The following is a 23,287-nucleotide window of genomic DNA, read 5'->3' on the forward strand; positions in this document are numbered from 1 at the left end:
CAAGTCAACAATGTCGATAGGGAGGAACGAGACTCTCTCTATATGATGACCTACTTCGGGACCATATGATGCAATCCCCACTTGAGCATTTATTTCATCCATGATAAATGACAATTAATCACAACCATAAAAGATATAAATTTTCAATGATCAAAAGAATCGAAAGATAATTTAGTTGTAAATCAAAATATCAATTCAGAAATCAAAATCCATCTCCAGACAGTGACATACATATATTCATTCCATACTCAGCCATGGCATTCTTTCTGTGAACCTTGCCCATGAGCTTTCCCCCACGTTCTTCTAAGGCTGCAGGTGATGAAGGTAAGGTGCAAGCGAGGCTCTCTTCCCGCAATCTCACCCAAGCCAATATGGTCGCAACGTGAAATCCAATTCAAAATTCAGCAACAACTTCTCAACCTTTCACCACTACACATTCACACAAAGACCACGCCTTTACTTGGTAGCAAGGTAATCTGTAGATTCCTTGTACTACCACCTTTTCACGCAAAGGCTCAAGCTAGACATTTATACCACGCATGGGGTCTGATATTTGTCAAACAAAGCTAGCCCCTTGTACACAACAGCAATCACCAAACACCAACCCATCGATACATTTCTCCGTACCCCTCACAATTACACGATGGCGGCACGAAAACTTCAGCAAGAAGTCGACAAGTGCTTCAAGAAAGTCACTGAAGGCGTGGCAGAATTCGAATCAATCTACGACAAGATAGAACAATGCACAAATGCTGCGCAGAAGGAGAAGTTGGAGGACAACCTCAAACGTGAGATCAAAAAGTTGCAGAGGCTTCGTGATCAAATCAAGACATGGGCTGCAAGTAATGACATAAAGGATAAGGGTCCTCTGTTAGATCACCGGAAATTGATTGAAACGGTAGGGCATATATTTTACTTGACTTGGAGTGAGCTAAACTGTTGTAGCAAATGGAGAAGTTCAAGGCAGTAGAAAAAGCTATGAAGACGAAAGCATATTCGAAAGAAGGGCTTTCGGCGGCAGCGAAGCTGGATCCAAAGGAGCGCGCGAAAATGGAGACCGGGGAATTCTTAGGCAACATGGTAGAGGAGCTAGAGCGCCAGATCGAGACAATGGAAGCCGAACGGGAATCGATATCAGCAACGATGAAGAAGGGGAAAACTCAAAGTGCCAAGGCCGATAGAATAGCAGAGCTGGACAACTCAACGGAACGGCACAAATTTCATCAAAATAAGTTGGAGCTTATCAAACGCTGTCTGGAAAATGGTACTGTCGAGGTTGAGCAAGTCAAAGATCTTGAGGAGTCCATAAAATATTATGTGACCGACAATATGAACGATGACTTCATGGAGGACGAGGAAATGTATGATGAGCTCAACCTTGATGAGGAAGAAGATAATTACGGCATGAATAATGATAATGATCGGGTCTCATCACAAGACACACAATCGATACAGGAGGATGTACCAGATACAGATCTACGATCCAATAGTTTACCCGGGAAATCGAAATCAGGTTCAGAACCGCCTCTAGCTGCTGCACGAAGACCTTCTACTCAACTGAAAAGCCCTCTCCCTTCCTTGGCCACTTTACATACCCCTCTATCGACTTTGTCAACAAATGGAAGTTCAAGTAACCTTATGAAACCAGCTGCAGTACCTACACGTGCCCCTGGAGAGACATTGAAATATGCTTCGGCGGCGGCGGCGGCTGCTGCTAGTGATAAGAACGGCCTTGCTCCTTTACCCCCTCCACCTGAAACTTTACCGACCCCCGCAACGTCAGTCAGTCACCCATCTTTATCTGGAGGTGCTGGACGGAGACCGAGTGTTACGGCATCTCCAACTACTATACATTCACAAACCGCAAGTGTCAATCAGACACCTGTGACACGATCTAGTGTTCCAACTACAGATACGCCATCAAGTGCCCAGACTAAATCTCCAGCTTTGAGTCAATCAAGTGCTGCACCTAGTGGAGCAAGTGTGTCCCATCCTGTTGAAAAAACAGAGAATACGAGACCAAATCTTTCCTCAAATTCGTCAGGGAAGCAACCGGCCTTATCCAAGACAGCAGAAGGCAAGAAAGGTTTGTCTATTGCTATCCCATGCGATTCCAATGCTAACAGTTCTATGCAAGCTGTTCCACCACAATCGAATGGTGTCTCGAATGGGCTTAAGTCAAGCACACCAGAGAATACAGAATCTGTATATCATCTTCCTTCAGGGTTCCAGGATATGCTTCAATCTTTTGAGGTAATTCAAAAGAGTGCCCCAGATGTTTTATCCACAGCATCGCAAAGAATGTTGGCATCATCCCAGGCTAGTGGTCCTGGCATGTCAGACGTTTCGCCTCCTCGCAGCTACAAACCAGAAACCCCTTTCAACACGCCATCATATTACCCCCAAGACGTCCCGTCGGTACTAGATGACCCTAGGCTATATAATCGTATAGATGGAGAAACTTTGTTCTATGTCTTCTACTACAAGCAAGCCACATATCAACAATACCTTGCGGCTAGGTCACTAAAAGAACAAAGTTGGCGATTTCATAAACAATATCAAACTTGGTTCCAACGACATGAAGAGCCAAAGGAAATTACTGAGCTGTATGAGCAAGGAACTTATCGTTTCTTTGATTATGAGAGCACATGGTAAGTTTGACCATATTCATTATTTTCCCCAACATCAACTAACCAACTGTCTATAGGATGAACCGAAGAAAAGCGGACTTTAAGTTCATCTACAAATTCCTAGAGGACGATGTATGAATAATGCACTGGCGCCTATGGTATCTTTTGGTTGGAGGATAGGTTGGCGCAATGGGAATTGCTCAACCAGCATCTGGCTTGGGGAAATGACCTTAGTTGTCTTAATAGCGAATACTCTTGCTCATCTGGTTTGATTCGGATGAAGTTTCTTAACTTACCTGGCAATATTCCTCAGAGAAATAAAATATTTGCTCGTTGTGATATCTGCCAAACTTCACCCTTCCATACTGGCTCACTGGTCATTTAGGTATTTCTGTGTTTTGTGAACGGCTAGAGACATGCATGATGAAACTACAATTTATGCCAATTGATGAAATGTACTCCCCAAGACAAACAGAATGGGAGAGAGTTTAATAGCATCAGAAGATACCAATTGTTCTCTTGCATTGGTCTTGACGAATCAGTCTCCATACTAAGAGCTGTACTTGAGCGTAATTGGCGAATCAAAACTGACCTTATTCAGGGCTTATCATAAACTGCCCAGGTGTGGGTTGATTGGACATTTCTTCGTATATGGCAATAGTAACCATTACTAGAGAAATCTAGACTTTAATCCAGATTTTCGTCTTCTGGTCGAAAACTTTGTCCTAAACGGTTGGTTTATCTTCATAGGTCGCAATGAAATGGCCTGCAGACATTATGTACGAGTATGACAACTTTGGGCATCATCACTTGTAATGTTTGATACCCAATTCTCAGATATTATAAGAGGTTGTCAGCTCTCCCCAGATTTCAATTTTTTGAAAAAAAATAAATCATGATTTCCTTGCATATTCCTTTTTGCCTCGTCTCTACCCAAGTACAACCAACTGCGCACAAGTTTTGGACCCCAAAGAGGGTTCGCTGAGCCAGCCGACAATTCATGGTATGCAACCTCAAAAATGCGACTTTGAATGGCAAATCGTAAGTGTCAGGCACAGTATTGATTAAACATTGAGACTACAGCCCTCTCAGTATTTTTGGATCTCTTTTCGGATAGTTCTGTTCGGTGTATACCTCTACATCTTGATTTTTTCACGGAGAAATACTAATGATAAGCAGGTCCAAGTTGTTGTCTTATATCCAGACATGCCACATTTCGTAAGCATGTGGCTTGTACATGGATTCAGATCCTTGACGGAAGTGCTCGTCCTTTTACAATTCTTCGTTCAGGACATGATGCAGCCTCTTCTTCACATGCGATGAGGAGTTCACTGAATGTGGCAGTTGAGAAAGACACAGCCAAGCGTTACATCGGCGTCTGCCAGTTATCGTTAGCACAAGCAAATGAAACTGTACAACGAATGAAGGCAAAAGAAGGCGGACGGTTATTCCCGCTCTTTTCACATCTTGCTGCCTAATGGTACGGTCCCATTACCAAGGAGGTTCCAAATCGCAATGGTCCATAGGAGAGTAAACACGAATTCCCTGCTCTGCGAAATGCATCTTATTGAGAATGGCGGTCAGCATTGAAGCAATGATATAGGAACAAGTTGCCCAGATCAGGTGTGAAAATAGATTTCCTTCTATTACGACGATTTCATGATACCTCAAAACTCGTCTTTACTGCGCCCCGCCGCCAATATGGTCAATCAACGACCAGCAATTATGATACCATAGGGTTTCGAATCTACTAAGCCAAATGCCCTATTTTGATCGATTCCTGTGAGCATTCTATCATTCTGTGCCTTGCTGCGCATATAGGGCATCAATGATCGCCGACAGACACAATGCCCCTTCAGTTGCCTTTTCGGCTAGTCGGACCACAATCCTAGGATCATTATCGTTCGCCTCATTGAGGCTTAAGTTGCCCAAAAGCAGATGCTTCTTTTTTTCGAACGTTCGCCCGCTGTGCCGTTCGAAGAGAAGGCTAGAAGGTAGCCGGAATCCTAGCTTCAATTTCGACATTACACAGGCCCAAGAATTGCTGACATATTTCATTGGCGACTCAAAATCTCTCAAGTCCTTGACTCTCGGTGAGTTCATCAAGTTAGATCCCGCTAAATAAGTGAGAGGGGCTTTCTATTACCTTTCTATGCATATGAATGCAATAGATGAAGCATCCGGAGCCATTTAAAGTTTTCCGGGGCAACCTTTCACCATAGATATCACAAGGCTATGAGACCTCATTGGTAAATAATAAGCTATGTCGATATTAACCTCCATCTAATTGCACAGGTGCTAGGTGATGCATGTGAGTAGTTCAGGACTTGACTGACTGTGAGGGAATGACTGTTAAGTGTTGGGTATTGAGAAGCCTCGCAAATTCTTACGTCTATTAAGCAGCTATATCATGTCACGAATTAACCAGAAACGTGGAGATCTTCATATCAATATACCAGCATCACTGTCCTTCTTCCTATAATTCCTCTTTTATATCAATATTTCTTTCGTCAACTCTCCTTGAATATATCAATAGCTGGTAAGTGAACTTTGTTTATACTGTCGATCTTCTATTCTTATGACCTGGTCAAATTGCATTCTAAACAGAAGATGATACCTTTCAAGTGAGGTCTAGACTAATATCATGGAAAAGGGTAAACAGAACCATTTCCAGAACAAGCCTGCTATCTATCATGTATTCCAATTCGTTTGATAAAAACTGGAGGCCAAGGCAATACCTTGAACAAGGTAGACTTCGGCCTAATCCGACTACAGCACCATCAATGGGAGGATTTCCAATGAATCGAATCCGTTCTGACCAAAGCTCGACCAGCACTCAATCCGGATCTTCTGGAGACTTTTACTCTCCGGTTCTCATGAATCGAAATTATTCGGATCAAGGCTCAATCAGTACCCAATCTGGATCATCCAAGGAGTTCCACTCTCCGGCTCCTAGCAGTCCATCCATGTCTTTCGATTTAAACCCCTCCCACTTACCACAATACTATGACGATGGATATAACCAGGGATACAACAATCATACCACAGCATCATATAGTATGGAGAGGAGCTCATCAAAACAAAGTCATTCTCTCAAACCAACCCCATCTAGTCTTGGCTGGTCCCCCGAGACAGAACTCCTCAGACTTTACAAGTTGATCGTACCAAAGGGAAAAGAGCCATATCTAGAACTACTTCCAGGGTACACAATTCATCAAGATACACCTCAGCAGGTTTTTCTTGATCCACCTAGGTACGTCGATCTACACTTGAAGATTCTAACGAATACTCATACATGCAAAGTGATCCTCAAAAAGGCGTCTATCCTTGTCAATTCCCAATCAACTGTCCAGGCAAGCAATTCCGAAGGCCTGCGGACCTAGAACGCCATTATAGACATGTTCACGCCGATGCCGATCAGAAGGGTAGTTTTCCCTGCGACTACAAACCCTGCACCCGATCCAAAGGTCCCTTTACCCGAAAAGACCACTATCGAGACCATCTCAAAGATTTTCACAAAGAAGATATTGGGACTGCTAAACAACCCAAGAATACAAAAGATCCTAAGAAACTAGAAGATCTTCAACAAGCGTGGCTCGAAGAACGTCAAATCGATCCGAGATGGTGGAGATGTAGAAAGTGTCTCCGGAGAGTTTATGTGGATACGAATGGATATAAATGCGTAAATTGCAATGAGGAATGTGCGAAAGAGAGGATAGAAGCGAGGGAGCAAAAGAAACGAGACGGGGATAGAGAGAAAATGTACTATTCGGGTGAAAGAGCGGATATGATGTATGCGGCCCAGTGCACGAGTTGTAATGGAAGCATGTGGATCTCGGATGTAGGGTTTGGGGAAGAACATTCGGTACCCTGTCCGATATGCGTGCCGAGTGAGGAGATTAGCTACGAGGATGTGGAGTGGCAGGAGGATGGGAGTTTCGAGCCGGCGTACGAAAATGCTTATTAGGAAGTCGGAGTTGGCTTCTTGGGGAGATGGCGAAGGGTTACGATTTGATGAGTTAATGTTTTATGAGAAGAGAGTAGTAACTCTTGAAAACAAGACATGTTCATCTGCTGGCTCTAGGCGTTGGATTTGGGCGGTGGATCAAACTGGGTGGCGTATAAATGTAGACAGACGGCTGGTTACTTGCTTGGAGGGATTTGGTGTTGGTGTCGCCTTTCGTGCTAGTCCAACTATTATTTTCTTTTTCCTTTCTATACAATGTACATTTAACTTTTTATCTTCGCTTTTCCAAATATTTATTCATTTATATCCAGGATCTTCTTTCAATGCCCTATCTTTTGAAAGGAGCCAAAAAAGAAACCTTCAAAATTGTTGCGTCAATTTTCAGCAGGGTAACAATATTGCTTCGCCTTTCTCTATTTCTCTTTTACTATTTCTTACTCCCCCTTCCCCCTCCCCCCTCGATGCTCATTCTCAATAATCTCCTCATAACTCATCTCATTTCTCATCTTCTGCTCCTTATGATCCTTTTTATACTGTGTAATCCATCCCTTCCAATCAATCAAATCGAACCCATCTATTCTCTAGAGAAATGATATAAATACTTAGGTATTGTAAGCTGGAGAAAGAAATGAATAGATATATTTATAGTTGTAGTTATATTGATTATATCTAATTATATTACTACTGCTTTTACTCAGAGCCAGATAGTGACAGAGAGAGATTTTCTAACTTTCTTATTTTCTTATCTTCTTATTTATAATATAATGCGGAATATGAATATATGAATGAATAAATGATAGATGGATATACGGATATAAAAAAGATTCAGATTCACTAGGTATATAATACAAATCAAAGTAAAGTAAAATAAGAAAGTCAAAATTAAGATTTAATATCTCAATATCTTAATATCTCAAGATCTCAACATTTATTCCTATATCTTCTCTCCTATCTTCTCTTCTTTCTTCCATCCCCATCTACTATTCTATTCTATTCTCTCCAACCTCACCCTCCTAAGCTCACCCCCCTAAGCTTCATCCCCCTAAACTCCATCCTCCTAATCTCCAACCTCAAGATCCAACCTCAAATCCAACCTCAAAATCCAGAGAAGATCTAATCTGATCACCCTACCAAAACCCCTATCTTATCGATTTATCTTCTATTTATCTATCTATCTTCTTACCTATAAAACAAAGTAATCTATATAGCTATCATCTATCTATCATCTATATCTCTTTCTCTCCCTTCTCCCCCCCTCCCCCTCTCCCCCTCTCCTCATCCTCTCCCTTCTCCCTCATCCGCTTCATCCCCTCCTCATACCATCATCCTCTCTCATACCATCCTCCTATCCCCTACCATCCTCCTGTCCCAAGCCCCAAGCCCCAAATCCAACCAGCACCCAGCACCCAAAATCCAACAACCAATCCCTTCCCCCCCTTTTTTTTTCTCTCAAAAACCCCTCCTCCCACCTCACATACCCATCTACACCAAAGGTATACCTACCACATACCACATACCACATACCACATACCACATACCACATACCACATACCACATACCACATACCACATACCACATACCACATACCACATACCACATACCACATACCACATACCACATACCACATACACATACCATCTATACTTTCTATACCATATACAACCAAGCACTCAGAAAATAACAAGCAAATCAACATACTCTAGAAGCAAAACAACTCCAGAAGCAAATCAACAAACATACTCTAGAAGAGAATCTTCAAATCAATATCAGAATCATAGAATCGATACCTAGATAGGTACCTAGGACAACCTGTTGAGTGATTTTGACGATTGAAACCCCCCCCCCCCAAAAAAAACAGAAAAAAAAACAAAAAAAAAACAGACAAAGAAACAGATATTTTGATTCTTAAAGGATACCTACCTACCTACCTACCTACCTACCTACAAAAACAACTACCAAGACAGGAGAAAATGATATATATATAAACCGTAACACATAAACACATAAACACATAAAACAAATACAGAAATAGTCAGTAAATACAGCATGGATATAAATATAGATATTCATAAAGATATAATAAATATTTAGTTCGACATAAAAATATTGACAGCAAAAGTAATATATAGATAGATCCATGCTCAATATAGAATTGCACAAGACGAAAGCGCTCTCTCCTCTCTCCTCTCTTCTTCTCCACACTCTTCCTCGCCCCTTCTTATCTTTCTTCCTCTCGGTCCTCTCGGTACCAACTCCGCTCTGCTCTTCCCCAGCCTAAAACATACCCCCATCACCCCTTCCATCTCTCTGTATATGTCCCCACCCCCCCCATCGTAGGCGACACAATTTCCTCTCGGAAGCCTTCTCCCCTCGCGCCTCTTCCATTTCCAGTATCGATACTCATCCCCTCTGGGATACCCATCCCCATCCCTGTGGCAGGTGCCGGTGCCATTATGAAACCCCCATCATTACTACTTCCACTCCCCTGACTCTTGGGTTCCTGTTTTCCCTTCCTCCGCAATCCACCTAGAAAACTCCTACTTTGTTTTTCCTGTCTATTAAGTCCAAGTCCCCCTGGCCCCTTTCCCCCTGGCGGACTAGATGCTTGCATACCTAACTGTTGTGCACTGTGATCTGGCGGTGGTGCATAAGGTCTCTGATATTTTGAATCTTTCCCAAAAGTTGCCTCCCAGAAATTTTGTTTCTCTTTCTTTTCTTTATCTTTACTACTCATGGTAGAGATCGTACCTATTCTTTCACTTCCACTGCCTGCGGAACCGGGAGCGCGAAGATATGTATGGCTTGTATTATTTATGCTTGTGGCATTGCTATTACTCATTGAGTAGTCCTGCCAAGGAGGTGGGAGGATAGGATGTTGATGTTCTGAATCTGGTTGAAAATACGATTGTGTTGGAGGGAGTGGGAGAATTTGAGGGGATTCGTGAAAATGTGTATTTTGGAGACCTTCGACTATATCTTCGAATTGGAGAGAAACCTGATCGGCAACGCGATCACCGTACTCTTCGGCTTTGAGTATACATTCATCGGTGCGCTTCTTGAGAGCTTTACACAACTCGTTGAACTCACCAAGATCACCTTCAAAGTATTGAGTCATGGAATTCGAGGTTCCTTCTAGCCATAGTTTGACCAAGTCGGCAAAACTTCGTGCATGGTCAACCAAATACGGCAAAGAAGGAAATCCTTCACGAGAAGTGGGAGGTAGTCTTGCGAGAATGGTAATGGGCGTGGAATACGACGCAGGAACCGCAAACGTTGCACGATCCGGGGCAATAGCACAAATAGAATCGAGAAAATCCTTTACACCTTGACGATGCTGATAAAGGAATTTGTTCATCGGTTCCATCCATGACTCTTTTTGACCAAAGCTTGATAAGTTTGCCAAGGCTTGTAAACTTTTTGCGATCAAGGTGAATGTTCGCTGAGCTTTCGGTTGGGGATGATCTGGGAGTAGTCCAAACAATTTTGGATTGAGAATCGCTGGACAGAAAAATCGTAAAAATATGAATCCAGAGACACTAGTATATGCAACAGTACGAAGAAAATCTCCGTATCTATCTTCAGCAACCGCACGGATGTACTTGAAGATTTGTCGCAATTCTGGTGGACATCGAGTTGCAGAATCTGCTATTGATCTCCAGACGTCAGTAGTTAAAGCAATCAACGAGACCCAATTCTTCTCAAATGCACCGTCGTTATCAATTCTAGATGGGTCGACTTCGCAGTCAGGGTTAATGTTGTTGATGGTACGAATTTGATCTCCCAAGATTTCAGAGAGATATTCCTTCCCAACTCGTCTCATGTGAAAATCAAGAGCTTGCGTTAGTAAGGAGTTTCCTCGGAACAAAAGATTCGCTTCAGTATTAAGACTTTTCCCCATGTCTCGAACCGATTGTTCCCGCTCAATGGACGTGAAGGAAACCTCGTTTGAGCCAATTCTCCTGCTGTATCTAAGTCGTTTTGTTGGCGCTTCTTTTCCAATGCCATCGATTTCGTCTTCAACTAGGGCTTTTAGCCATTCTGATCCGTTTCCAGATACTTGGAATATATTTAGCAGTGTTTCAGATAATTGCCTGAGATTATTGGGTATGACTTGAGAAATTTGAAGTGTCAACCCATTATTGAAATTGTGTAGAAGCTCAGAGATTGGTTGATAATCTTTGGCAAGAAGTACAACAACTTCATCATGTCGAAGTTTCATTAGCATCTCCCCAACCTGCTCTTGATTTTGATCCAAGATTGGCCACCATGCCTCATTATCTTTGCCTCGCTCGAGCTTGTCAACCGATATTTCAACGACTCCACAGATAGTTTCTACTTGCTGGTCCGCCACTTGAACGCTTGAACTTGACAAGAATCCTTGCACGGTTAGTTGTGACATTTCCATACGTTTCAAAACTATCGATAGTTTTGGTAAATAAGGAGGCAGATCCGTGAATTCGCACTCTTCTCGCCAAAATGGATTTCTGGTCTCCAGCTTTGTTATTGTACGGGCGCGGACCTCACCATCAAGCATGACCTCTGCAAAGTAGTCACCGAGAATCCCATCTGGCTCTGGCCTTACCGAGTGCCTGCCATACTGGGGTAACTCTGCCCTTATGCCATACTTCCGAAATTTAGCTTCAACGATTCGCATGTTGAGAGACTTCTCAATTCGGAACATATCGTTAGTTGAAGAAGGATATCCCTCAGGCAATTCCTCACCTTCGGCATCAGCTTCTATTTGCTGTGGGGTATCATGTCCATATATTTCTGGAATTGTGAAAGCCCTCAAGAGACATAACCAAACTTCGAAAACCAATCGTGATTCTAATGCTAGGTAGATAGGTCTAAATATGGACAAGTCTGTGGATGTAGAAGTGTACTGTGGAAATATGGCAATGCAATATTCTTCTCCCAGTACTGACTTGTCAAGCTTTTGGATTGCGCTTCTGGACAATTGTGGGAGCTGAACGACTGAAAGCAATAAAGCATCATTTTCGGTCAAAACCTTGAGATCGCCATTATCCTGAAGTATACAAGATATCCTACGCCACTGTTGTCCAGAGTTACGCAGATGTCGCGTTGAACGACGAGTGATAATGGACTCGGGGGATAGGGGCGGCCCTTTGTCCCACAATAGGAGCTTGGCTACTTTGATAATATTTGAGTCTTTATTACTATACGCAGAACCTCGTCGATCCACTGGGCGTCTGTCGTCGTGATGTCCTGTTGGAGATTTCAGCGGACTTGTCAAAGATGACGCTAGCCTGATCTGTTGCCATGGTAGTATCGCTGCTAACCAGTGATCAAATTCAGCAGGGTCCGTTGGTTAAAGACGAAGGTCTAAGCCGAGACTTGGATTTAATATCTCCAGACACCTTACTTGTCGTTCCAATGAGTATATGATCGGTTTGACCCTACATCCTCGAAGGTCGGTTGCTACAGCAATGTGAAAAGGTCCTTTGTCGTCGTCCTCATACATTAAAGAGCCTTTCACGTTGTCATATAACACACACCCTCGATACCATTGCCGCGGTCTCTACTGTCTGATACTCGACTTCACCCCTCATGCGGCCGCGTAAACTTTTCATAAGACCCAATATTTTCTTAGTGTTTCCCAGTAGGCACAGGATCTGGAAGAGAATCGACGCAGGTAGTATCTACAAAATGCTTGAAATGGCGAAGTCGGCCGTGAATGCTTTTTTAACCAATCGTCTACCCGACCCCTTTTCCTTCTTGAGAGAGTTGGATTTAGTCAATGTGTTTCTGTTAGAAGTAGATGGATATCCGATGGCAGTATTAGTATCGGGTCGTGGCTCGATGTCATGGAAAGATGATGAGTTTGTGGAATGTACTGAGCCAATTCGCTGTCTATTCCTAGGCGCGCCTCCCGATCCTGATCTTTTTCGTGTGGTAGCATCTACGGTATATGTTCGAGGTCGAGATCGAAGACTCATGGTACTCTGAGGAGGCTTGTCAATCGAGTCACTGCTATATGAATCATGGAAAACAAGGCCTTGACGGCGCTCTCTAGGCTTTTCTCCGCCAGGTATCGATCGCGGCGACGTCTGCACGGATGGAAAGAGTCTAGGTGGAGTCTCTAGTATGCTTAAATTGTCGTCTGTTACCTCGACAGGTTCGGGCGTAACTGTGCGAATAGTTGTATCCAAGCCAGGACCCCGCGATCGTCGAGGCTCACTCGGAGAGAACCTTCGTGCCAATGTCTCTGCCGCATTTTCTCCCCAGTCCCGCACAGTGTTTTCCCTTCCAGAGGTCCCATTGTAATCTCTGGTATCCATACCTGGTGACAATAGACTCATCCCGCGATTCCTTCCTATGGAGGTTTAGAAAACCATGCCTAACCATCCAAACCTCAAAAAGATGGCGGCCCCGGTGATGTTAGAGAATTTGACGAGCTCGCGTATTCGAGTCTTGATATGTGCGGAAGCATGCAAGCAGAGTTGTCGAAGATGGCATGGGTTCGTACTGAACAATTTGAATTGAAGATCTTCGATACAAGCTGTGGCGTACGTGGGGAAGTCTAAGAAGTGCGCAATTGATTGTGAAGCTTCTGCCAGTCTTTGTACCGCGCAAATAGCGTAGATCTTTTGATTGAATGACAAAAGCTTTTCTTTTATTTTCCTTTCCTTTTACCGATAGAATCGAGTCCGCTCCAAATGTGCCTTATGGTTTCCCAATACCGATTGCGAAATTTGAGAGGTCCTCATCATCACTAGCCATATACCATATATAACAAGTTTAACCAAGATTCCGTCGAATCTACTTTAGCGGGTCGAATTTTTCCCTTTGGAGTATAGAGGTCGGAGCTTTCAAGGGTTGATAGTTTACTAGTCGAGCTGGGCTGCTGGGGGGCGGTGGAATATTCAAGTCTAGGACCAGGCTTAAGGTAGTAAGATAAAGGGAACAAATAAGGCCCGAAGCCTTAAGTGGAGGAGAAGAGAAATGCAATTGCCTGTCGCCTTATATAGAGAGATTCAGGTTGGGAGCCAATTGACTGGGGAGATGACATGTATGGAGAATTCAGGGATGCAGTAGATGATGGATTGTGAGTGAAGCGAAAGGACAAGAGAAAAGAATTGGGGGGAAGGTGATGATGAACAAGGTACGTGTTGTATTCTGATTGTAAAGTGCTACGAGGAGGGGACATATACGAAGTCTGTACGAAGCTATGAGCTTTTGACGATGTTACGATGAAGCATTTTGATAAGTATGAGTGAGTTGTGCTTTTTCGGTTGTATCGGAGCACCATCCAGAGAATCCTTGCTCAATATCCGGTAGTGAGGAAAGGAATGATCAATGATAATGAAAAAGTATATTTGGGGAACTTCTGGAAACGAGGGAAAACAAGGGACTGGTGATCATTGGGTACCAATCAATCGTAGATATCTCCAAGATTGCAACGGGTGGTATTATCGCGGCTAATGATGAAAGTCATGTATGGTACAGTCGTCGGATGAAATCTTAATTAATACTTTAGCATTCTACGGATGTTTCAAGTTTCAACAGTCATTCAACGGGTCGACGTTGTTATACTACCTAGTATTTACCTAGTACTATCTACTATCTACTATCTACGAGTCCATGAGATATAGAAATTCACATCTACCCATTCAATCATCCGATTCTTCCCAAGACATTCTCATACGTCAATCCATCGACAAGGTACTAGGTAGGTATGTAACATGTAAGACGTAAAGGTAAGCATTCATGAACACCCGAATCCAATGCCCCTCAAAAATTCTCATCACATCTCTATCGTACTCACTTCCATCATTCCAAATCACATTTTAAGAATACAACAACAACAACTCTACAACTTCCCACAAATTACAATACATCCAGCGTTTTTGTGGGCATATCAAAGATGCTAGGTCCTCGGTACACCTACCGACCTAGCTACTACAGTAGGCAGATATTGCTCAGGTTCTCAACGCTGGATTTTGGAAGCAAAGGAAAAGAACCTTGGTCTGGAGAAAACATCATGAAAGTTGGGCATTCTCCGGTAATGGGATTGATAGAGGGGAAAGAAGGATGAGATGCCATAGATCAACTGCATTCCTAGGTACTAGGTATTCAAAGACAAATTTGTATCGCATATCATTTTCATCTACAAACCCCCCTCTCTGACTCTATACATTTATCCTTATCATATTAATCGCTGCTCATTCAATTTGAGACATCAGACAGATGAAATAGTATCTGGTAGGGCTAATATATCAGTAATGCTTACGTATTCATACAATATAATTCATCCCTTACAATATCTGTAATACCTAGCAACTCAATTAATAAGTGAACGACTCATATCATCAGAGTATTACCTCGACCCCCTTCTCCCAGTGAGGAGCCTTAGTTTAACACATGAACTGAAACACACGGACAACTATAACGGCACATCATATCATCAATCATCTTATAACTGCGACTAAGAATTCAAATTGCTCCACGTCAGTCGTAAAAAACTACCCATCCCAAGATCGAATAAATAAATAAAATAAAGAGGAAGATAAGTCCTAATCCGGAACACCAGTTACTGTTCGCTCAATCGAGTATCTCATATACACAGCAATCCATACCCCTTCCCCTTGTCCCAAACTGCGATTGTTCCAACCCTATAAAACTCGCCGAATGTACAGCAAGCAGTACCTGAATAGTAAACAACATCCATCACACACAACAATTCAACCTCGGATCCAATGACTAGCTTATCTGAATGGCGTATCCGGGCCATCAGAGCTTACTGGGCTCAAAGGTAAACTGCGAAGGCCGCCACTAAGATCGCCGCTCCCGGTCTTCTTCACAGCCTGTGACATTGTCTCTATGGTCAATTCGCCGCCATTTGTAGGAGAGTGAAGTGAAGTCGGACTGGCGAGACCAGTTTGTTTTCGAACTGGCGAAAGCTCAACACCTTTCACGGAAGCTGACTTACTAGTCGGGGGTGATGTTCCGAATCCAAACGACGATACTGGTGATCGCACAGGCGAAGGTGAACGGTTCACACCTGGTGATATACCTGGTGATGACAACGCACTGAGTCCTGCAATATAGATTGAGTCTCTATTGCCAGCATGTTCTGCGTGCTCTGATTGCACTACATCTGCAAATGAAATGAAGCTTAATCTCCGGATGTCTGTACTATCAAGAGCACCGTAGTTTGATGCCGCATCGTCCTTGTCGGGGTGGGCCACCAAGTCGTCTGTCCACATTGACGCGCCAGGTTCGCTACTACTAATACCACTCATTGACATTACTGCTGGCTGGTGAGAAGAGTGCATAACGATTTCCACTGTATCCGGATCAATGTCATTGTTGGTAATAGCTTGCGACGATGCATCTAGGACTGGTGGAATATAATCCTCTGTCTGTATATGCGACGGAATTGCGGGAGAATTTGGCTGAATAGCACTTTCTTGCACATCACGCTCGAAGATTTGCGAACCTGCAGGTGACACTACACGTGGGGAAGATGAGAACAATTTTCGACTTGGTGGTGATGAGGGGTGTTGGTATGGATAGCTTGATCGTGGAGGAGAGTTCGTCATCTGCGTCTGCTGGAGAGGGCGGATCAATGGTGCATTGCCAGCAAGGGTTCCATCATCCTTCTTTTTGCTCTTTACCTTTTCATCATTCTTCTTTTTTCCAAATCCAAACAATCTTCGCTTTCCCGACTTTGCGGTTCCGCTCGCAGAATCACTCGCATCCACATCGACCTCACTGTTTTCACTGGGATTCGATAATTTTTGGTTCGTTGGTACTTTGAATCCCTCACCTAGTAGAGGGGCCTTTGACGTGGTTATAGATTGCTGGCCTGTGGGGACGGGCGTGTTCGCATGTAAAGTACTAGATTCCGATGCGCTCATGATGACGATTGATAGAAGGATTTCGGATTTGTTTTTAGGATATCGAGGAAGTAAGTCGAGTCGAATCTCTTGTGTGCTGTTGCGAAGTGTCAGATGAACATGAGCAAATAAATAAATGGATATGCGCTGTGAAAACCCAATCGCATCATAATGGATGTTGGCGTATGCGCCTTAATCAAACCAATACTTTGGAGGGTCGCAGACTTACGCGTGCAGTTTATCTTTGGGAATTATCAGCTTGCTTCCGGACAATGAAGATCAGAATTGCCCAAACTTGTGAGAAAAGTTGAAATGATATGAACAAAGAAGGGTCAAGATTCAACGTCAAAGATGGAACTGTGAAAGAAAGATAAGATGGATTCCTATACGAGTATATAAGATCATGACAGTCCAACAATAGACACATTCAAAGGCATGACAATCTAGACAGTTATGATTGTAATGATAATTGTGATTGTGATTGTAATTGTAATTGTAATTGTAATCATAAGATAATTTCACCTACCTCTCTTTCTTTGCAAGAATGGGTGGTCCAGGAAGCGGCAATAGTCATAGAAGAGGGAAGAGGGGTGATTGGATTTCCTTGTGATTGCTTGTGATTTCTGGCGATTCCAGTTGTGAACGAGGTGTGTAACTGTGTGTTATACGTGCCCTTTAGGAGGAGGGGAAGGATTTCGAATTCAATGCTTTTTAATGCAGGATTTTGGATATTCCTTGTTGATGTTGTGATCACCAACATAATTATTACTAGGTAAGCATTTTTTTTTAATTTCATGAAAACAAGTCGCCTGACAATCAAAAAGTTGGAAACCTCGAAATGAACATGATTTGGGATAAAGAGCCATGTCGCGAGGCTTGGAAGTTTTGCTTGGGGTTTAACTTATCGCTTAGTAATCGATATCGGTGCAAGTAATTTCCAACGCCGGCGGGATGAAATGTGAGGAACTATTGAGTTTTACCTCTATACCTTTAATCAAAACCCTCATACAACGATGGATCTCAGAATATTACGTCGGCCCGTCGCCAACCTCCTCTCTGCAAAGCCTCAATGTCTATTGTCTTTGAACGCCACGGCTCGTCGACATGAGTCCTCTTACAGACGTTCTAAGCAACGTTTAAATGTCAAACCAGATCCAAATTTTGTTCCATCAAATGGCGCGCCACAAGATCACATTATTTTCAATCCGCCATCCTCCTCTCCATCCGTTTTCCACACCCCTCTAAAATTCCTCCCCAAAGATGACAAGAGAAGAAAGCTTTTAGCAATCACCCAAGAACGACTCAACGCTCTCTCACATCGATTACCACCTCCAGTCAACCCGAAGCAGCTGAAGTATGAGAGGCATCATTTGAGTGAAAAGGATGTTGCAGAGATCAGGAGGCTGAGGGCGGAGGAACCAGAAAAATGGACTAGACTGCAATTGGCTAAGAAGTTCAATTGTTCGTCGATATTTATTGGCATGATTACAGAAGCATCGGCAGAGAAGAGAGATTTGGAAAGAGAGAAGCTGGAAGCCGTGAAAGCTAGATGGGGACCGACGAGAACAGCAGCGCGGGAGAACAGGCAAAGACGGATTGAGTTGGCAAAGAGGGATGAGTGAGGGGTACAATGGGGAGGATGTTACAAAACGATATATTTGATCAACTATTTGTGGAGGCAGCAGGCGTGGAATAGAGAAGAGTTGGCAATATAGCACAAGGTACTATGAGTCTGTAAAAGGCTGTACTGTGTTGCTCATTGCGTGTATAAAACACAACACGGAAATGCATTGTCAGCATGAGCGTTATGTATAACGTAGGAATATGTCCAAAATTTCGCATGGAATTGCGATTGCGAAGCACTACAAACGTTCTTATGACATTCTACGTTATGCTGCCAATATTATGTATTTATAACTATTATGTACGCCTCTACAGCCTCTGGTTGACATTTACATCTTAAATTTGATATTAGCTTTATGTTCAGCTCTCGCCTGTGGTTCAAGTGACCCTTGGGCAAGACACATCTATCTATTTGTTCATTTATTGGCAGTGCCGATTTATGGTTGCCATCATCATTTCCATTGAAAAATATGCCGAATCGAAATTCAAATCCCCAGTTTCGAGTACCAATTCTTCCGCCTCATATGTTCGTTCGAATATTCTGTATTTTCGGTGCTACATAGAGATGTACGCGTTTCAAAGTCTGGTTAATATGGTATCATTTGGTCTTTTCACAGTTCGCAATTCACAATGTAGCGGATACCATGCACAGTTACATCTTCACAATGATATTTGTCCATTCCATTGCGGATCGTCAGCTATGGACCGCATGAATTATTTGCATGGAAGCGAAATGCTATCGCCGGGTGGAAAACAAGCACTTAACACAACATTGTTAGAAGAACCAGAAAAAAACGACGAGAGACAAATTCAGTTGCTACCCAAAATGCCCAAAACGCCCAAAATAATCTTTTACGTACTTCCTTATCTTTACCTTCAATCTTCTCATTCTAATTCAGATGCTCTGGCTATTACATATCCTAAGTGTAAGCACACATAGCCTACATTCTTTGGGTACCAATCTCTAGGTCGGCGAAGAAAAAAGACTGGGTTTGACCACCTCTTCCTGATTTCAACACTTCCATTGTCTCCCTCAGTCTTTATCAGAAAATGATGCTTTTGATGAGATTCAAGATAACCAAAGGTCATTGATATTTTGTGTATTTTCAGTTTGCACTACCGCCAAAGGACTAATCTGTGAATCGGACTCGGTTTTATAACTTGTGTTCGCATGCCCTACGACTTATGGGTTCTTCTACCACGAGTTGTGCCGCTTGTCGATGCTGAAATATCAGATTTATTTGTTTCATCCTCATAAAAATAAGGCGGATTACTATGGTCGCCTCTCCCATAACCTGTTTGAGCACGCTCCGCTGTTCCATGATCGGAAGGAGCAGTGGTGCTAGTGCGTTTGCCACCTCTGTCAGGTTTGTAGATGTCGTTCAAGTTTCTCTCGCTCAAACTTTGACGATCGGAAGCTGAAGTATTGCTTCGAGGGAGTCTACCATGTAAAGTCCCACTGGCGGAACCCTCACTCAAGGCTTTGGGCTCATCATCAGATTCTTTGTGTGATTTTCGAGAACTTGGCGATTCACTGGGATGGTGGGAACCTGCTTGTGGTGCCTGGATATCATTGACTGCGCTTCTTGCGCTTCTTGCGCTTCTGTGGGTGTGGGCACTGTGTTTTGAGCTGGTAGCAGATTTTGGCTCAGAGGAGACACTTGTCTTTGGGCTCGAGACATTACTTCCTGCTAGAAAGGGTTCTCTTATTTTTCTCTCAGTCCTTTTTTCTTCTCCGCTCCGATACGAGCGTCTGCTGGAATCTGCATATCTTCGGTCTGAGCTTGGAAGATTCCTGTCGTTATCACGGTTGTCCGAGCTCTTTTCGTATTCGAATTTATCTACAACTTTTTCTTTTCTAGCTAAGAATGGTAATTTGTCAAACGTAGTTCGAGTGGTAGTTGTTCTTTTTACGAGGCGAGATTTTGAGCTTCGCCCTTCTTCATCATGGTGTCTCGAAGACCTCCGCCGTCTTCTCGGCTCTTCTTCGCCTCCTGATTTATGGGAGTCATGTCTTTTATTATCCTTAAACCTCTCGATCGCCTTTGAAGCTACTTCATAATCTCGTAAACTAGGATCCATGGAAGGATCGATGGGATCTCCCGGACTCTCTGGTGGTTGTGGTGAGCCACGACCCCCGATATCAAGATCTCGAGTTTTTGCCTCAAGACTTTCAACCGATCTTCTGCGCTCGTTTCTTGAGCGGATCGACCCGAGACGAGGTCTGTCAGATTCTGCTGGTTTTATTTCTGAGTGCTTCGACCCGACACCACTAGATCTTTTAGATTTGCCATCAGACTTCCTAGAGTTGGGCCGAGACGATTCTGATGTCATTTCGCTGATATTGCCAAAACTAAGTTTGATTATGTAGTACAGCTTCTCTTGATGAGAATATTTTTGATAGCCAAAATATGGGTTGGTGAGATTGAGATAGAGATAGAGATAGTAATGTTTTGTATTTGATAGTATACCTCATTTATATAGTTCATATAGCACAAAACAAACATCCTATTAATCTAGAATTTCGAGGCTGCAATTTGAAAATTTATCAACCACTTTCTCGGCCAACTCTTTGGTGGTATCTAAAAAAACTAGGCAACACAGTAATATTGTCCTTGGGTCTAGTCCAAGGCGCACGATGATATATGGCTCCATCTGGACAACCAACTTGCTCCCAAAAATAACGATCTGCATTCAACATTCGAAATAAGATCCAACAATCAACATCTCGAGTTGAGATTAAAATGAACGGTCTTGTTTGAGGGTTTTTTAATTCTTATAAATTTGAATGTTTGTCTTTTTGGCTCTATATTGTTTTCGTAATTTGGACATCGAAATACCAATTGTTCCAAGGCATGAGTTTTTTTGAGTGGTCTGCCATTTCTGTCTATGTGGGCGTTGTTCAGGCGCCTCGACCAGAGGGTCCAACAGGTGGACCAGGTGGCTATTTTAGGCAGTCACATTTTGACATTTATTTATTTATTCTTCCTCCACAAAACATATGATATCATCTTAAAATCATTCACTCTTGTCATCAAACTCTTTTATTTCACAAAATTCAAAGAGATCGCCGTTGATTGGTGGTATTATCTCATATTATCTGTATACTATAGATTTACAACCTAGTCCTTTTTTATTTACAACTGGAGAGATGTTTCTATCACCTTATTCAAATTGACGGTTACTTTGGCCGATACCCTCAGATTCCCTGGCTGCACCAGAATGAGCAAAATCGTACTGTCCCATATCAACATGTCTTTTCGTCTCATCATTCCTGCATCCCACATGACTGTTTGGGAATAGATGGGCTGGATCTACGCTTCTTCCCAGTTCCCCCTTAAAAACGTGTGCGGCCTTCCTTTCTTCATGCTTGTCTCGACGACCTCGCTCTGCCCTTTTTATAAACCTTCTCACAACCTGGTATCCTGCACATGTAACTACCATCGAGCGTAATACCATTTATGGTGTTATATTTCTGGATAATCTCCTGTGAGATGCGTGAACTAGCATGCTCTACCTTCAGATGGTCAATATATCTCGACTCCTGAGAACTCCAATAGGCACAGTTCTCATCCACTCCAGAGGCGCAGTAAAATCCAGTTTCAGTATGATGTCCTTGATTGTGTTTTCGCAAGTCCTCGGGTAGCTTCCAGCCTTTGGGGAAAGCATTACACCGAGTGCAAAAGTATCGATCTAACTTCCTCCTTCCGGTATCTCCACGACGGTTTACATGATTTGGATCATTCCTCTCTTGAAGCCTCCGTTTCCTTGAGCGAGTTGATGATTTCTCTGCGATGCTTGGTGCAGGTGATCCAGAAGTCGATTCAGATCTATAAGATTCTTCACCTGGGGACTGAGACCTAATCGTCATAGACTCACTCATGTCGAAGAATGGTGAGGCGCGTTCCAGTTCTCTTTTAAAATCTGATGAGGATGACCGGAATGAATTGACGCTGGCTGTTCTCGCTATACTAGCTTGGCCAACCATGCATGATGGGAAGGTTACTCCGGCGTATTCATTGATCTGCACAGAGTTTGCTGCTTCTAGTGGCGGAATATCCCAGCACTGCTTGAAACGGTGCTCGTTGAGAATGCTTTGCGCTTCTGTAACAACGGGAAGTGGTGCGATTGGTCCAGTGTTCATGGCAGTACAATTCCAAAGACTTGGGTCAATATGTGAATTGTAGATTGATTCGGTGTCATAGTCAAGGCTTGGGTATGAGGTGCCTTGCCACAAGTAGTCATTGTACTCTGAGGAGGTGGTAATGCTATTTTGTGCTACAATGGCATCGTGTTGACTATTTCTAGTATTTCGACGTCTTTCTTCTGATATATTGAGATCCTCATCGTGGATGTGAGAGGAAACATCAGTGAAGACTGTGTTTGGGGGCGAGCTATGCTCTGATGATGTATAATGAGGTGGGATATACGTTTGTGAGGTGTAGGTTCTTGAATTATATTCGGGGCTATTGTTCAAGTTCCGAAGACCGGTATCTCGAATATACTGATTGCGATTGTCTTGGAAGCTGCAGTTTCTCTGGACGTAGGATTCACTTTCAACTGATGTCATGATGTGTAGTTGATCCACCCCCAGTCGATTTATTGCTGTCTGTCTGCTAATGAAAGCCTTATCGGAGAAAGGATCGATGAGATTTGGAAGGCACAAGATGTAACGCAAAGCCTAACCAGGTTATCTGATTTGTTTTGCAATGGCAGTTTGTGTGTGTGTCTTGGTTTTGGTATGTCAACATTTGTCTCGACCACTAGATTTGACTGATTGCTAATGACATCTCTTACTCCAAATTTCTCACAACGTGTACTTATACAAAGCAGGTCGATAATTGTCATCACTTCCAACCATTGCTGGGCCTAAATCATGATCCAGATCTTCCTCCAAGGCTCTACCTCTATGGCAACTTCTCCATATCATTCCCATAGGTCAACCACTATGTACGAAAACCACTAACCGACTACAGAATCTGCCTTTCGACCCCAGAAGCCTTGCTTAAAAATTTGCAACGCAATTTAGCACGCCACACCCGTTTTACGAAATGAAGAATACGGCTCCACATGGACATTACCTACACTATGATACAAGTACTTCCAGGTATTTCCCCACGCTTACCCGTGCGACAGCCAAGCTCAAAGCCCCGTTGGTATGTATGAATGGTCTACCGCTTTGCTTGAAGCGAACGCAATGGATTTGT

At 43.1% G+C, this 23,287-nt stretch overlaps 10 protein-coding genes across 10 annotated transcripts; 5 read left to right on the forward strand and 5 right to left on the reverse strand.

Annotated features, from left to right (window-relative positions):
• Positions 1-643: 643 nt before the first annotated feature.
• EAF02_002343 (uncharacterized protein) lies at positions 644-2,768 on the forward strand (the record flags this gene model as incomplete). Its single annotated transcript, XM_038898391.1, has 4 exons — positions 644-898; positions 946-2,086; positions 2,138-2,651; positions 2,708-2,768. 4 exons carry the CDS (start codon positions 644-646, stop codon positions 2,766-2,768), a joined length of 1,971 nt encoding a protein of 656 aa, XP_038762083.1.
• A 1,068-nt stretch (positions 2,769-3,836) lies between these two features.
• On the forward strand, positions 3,837-4,108 carry EAF02_002344 (uncharacterized protein; the record flags this gene model as incomplete). The annotated part of the gene is made up of 2 exons (XM_038898392.1): positions 3,837-3,848; positions 3,878-4,108. The coding sequence occupies 2 exons, from the start codon at positions 3,837-3,839 to the stop codon at positions 4,106-4,108; spliced, it is 243 nt and encodes an 80-aa protein (XP_038762084.1).
• Positions 4,109-4,145: 37 nt separating this feature from the next.
• EAF02_002345 (uncharacterized protein) lies at positions 4,146-4,384 on the forward strand (the record flags this gene model as incomplete). Its single annotated transcript, XM_038898393.1, has 2 exons — positions 4,146-4,209; positions 4,254-4,384. 2 exons carry the CDS (start codon positions 4,146-4,148, stop codon positions 4,382-4,384), a joined length of 195 nt encoding a protein of 64 aa, XP_038762085.1.
• Positions 4,385-5,323: 939 nt separating this feature from the next.
• EAF02_002346 (uncharacterized protein) lies at positions 5,324-6,597 on the forward strand (the record flags this gene model as incomplete). Its single annotated transcript, XM_038898394.1, has 2 exons — positions 5,324-5,883; positions 5,934-6,597. The coding sequence occupies 2 exons, from the start codon at positions 5,324-5,326 to the stop codon at positions 6,595-6,597; spliced, it is 1,224 nt and encodes a 407-aa protein (XP_038762086.1).
• Positions 6,598-8,887: 2,290 nt separating this feature from the next.
• Positions 8,888-12,079, reverse strand: EAF02_002347 (uncharacterized protein; the record flags this gene model as incomplete). Its single annotated transcript, XM_038898395.1, has 2 exons — positions 8,888-11,892; positions 12,019-12,079. 2 exons carry the CDS (start codon positions 12,077-12,079, stop codon positions 8,888-8,890), a joined length of 3,066 nt encoding a protein of 1,021 aa, XP_038762087.1.
• A 178-nt stretch (positions 12,080-12,257) lies between these two features.
• On the reverse strand, positions 12,258-12,917 carry EAF02_002348 (uncharacterized protein; the record flags this gene model as incomplete). The annotated part of the gene is made up of 1 exon (XM_038898396.1): positions 12,258-12,917. One exon carries the CDS (start codon positions 12,915-12,917, stop codon positions 12,258-12,260), a length of 660 nt encoding a protein of 219 aa, XP_038762088.1.
• Positions 12,918-15,323: 2,406 nt separating this feature from the next.
• On the reverse strand, positions 15,324-16,478 carry EAF02_002349 (uncharacterized protein; the record flags this gene model as incomplete). Its single annotated transcript, XM_038898397.1, has 1 exon — positions 15,324-16,478. One exon carries the CDS (start codon positions 16,476-16,478, stop codon positions 15,324-15,326), a length of 1,155 nt encoding a protein of 384 aa, XP_038762089.1.
• A 992-nt stretch (positions 16,479-17,470) lies between these two features.
• EAF02_002350 (uncharacterized protein) lies at positions 17,471-18,079 on the forward strand (the record flags this gene model as incomplete). Its single annotated transcript, XM_038898398.1, has 1 exon — positions 17,471-18,079. The coding sequence occupies one exon, from the start codon at positions 17,471-17,473 to the stop codon at positions 18,077-18,079; it is 609 nt and encodes a 202-aa protein (XP_038762090.1).
• Positions 18,080-19,256: 1,177 nt separating this feature from the next.
• Positions 19,257-20,414, reverse strand: EAF02_002351 (uncharacterized protein; the record flags this gene model as incomplete). The annotated part of the gene is made up of 1 exon (XM_038898399.1): positions 19,257-20,414. One exon carries the CDS (start codon positions 20,412-20,414, stop codon positions 19,257-19,259), a length of 1,158 nt encoding a protein of 385 aa, XP_038762091.1.
• An 831-nt stretch (positions 20,415-21,245) lies between these two features.
• Positions 21,246-22,650, reverse strand: EAF02_002352 (uncharacterized protein; the record flags this gene model as incomplete). The annotated part of the gene is made up of 2 exons (XM_038898400.1): positions 21,246-21,469; positions 21,522-22,650. 2 exons carry the CDS (start codon positions 22,648-22,650, stop codon positions 21,246-21,248), a joined length of 1,353 nt encoding a protein of 450 aa, XP_038762092.1.
• Positions 22,651-23,287: the final 637 nt, after the last annotated feature.

This window comes from Botrytis sinoallii (assembly GCF_014898435.1).
Source record: "Botrytis sinoallii strain Bc 23 chromosome Unknown BSIN_003, whole genome shotgun sequence".
NCBI classification, from domain to species: Eukaryota; Fungi; Ascomycota; class Leotiomycetes; order Helotiales; family Sclerotiniaceae; genus Botrytis; species Botrytis sinoallii.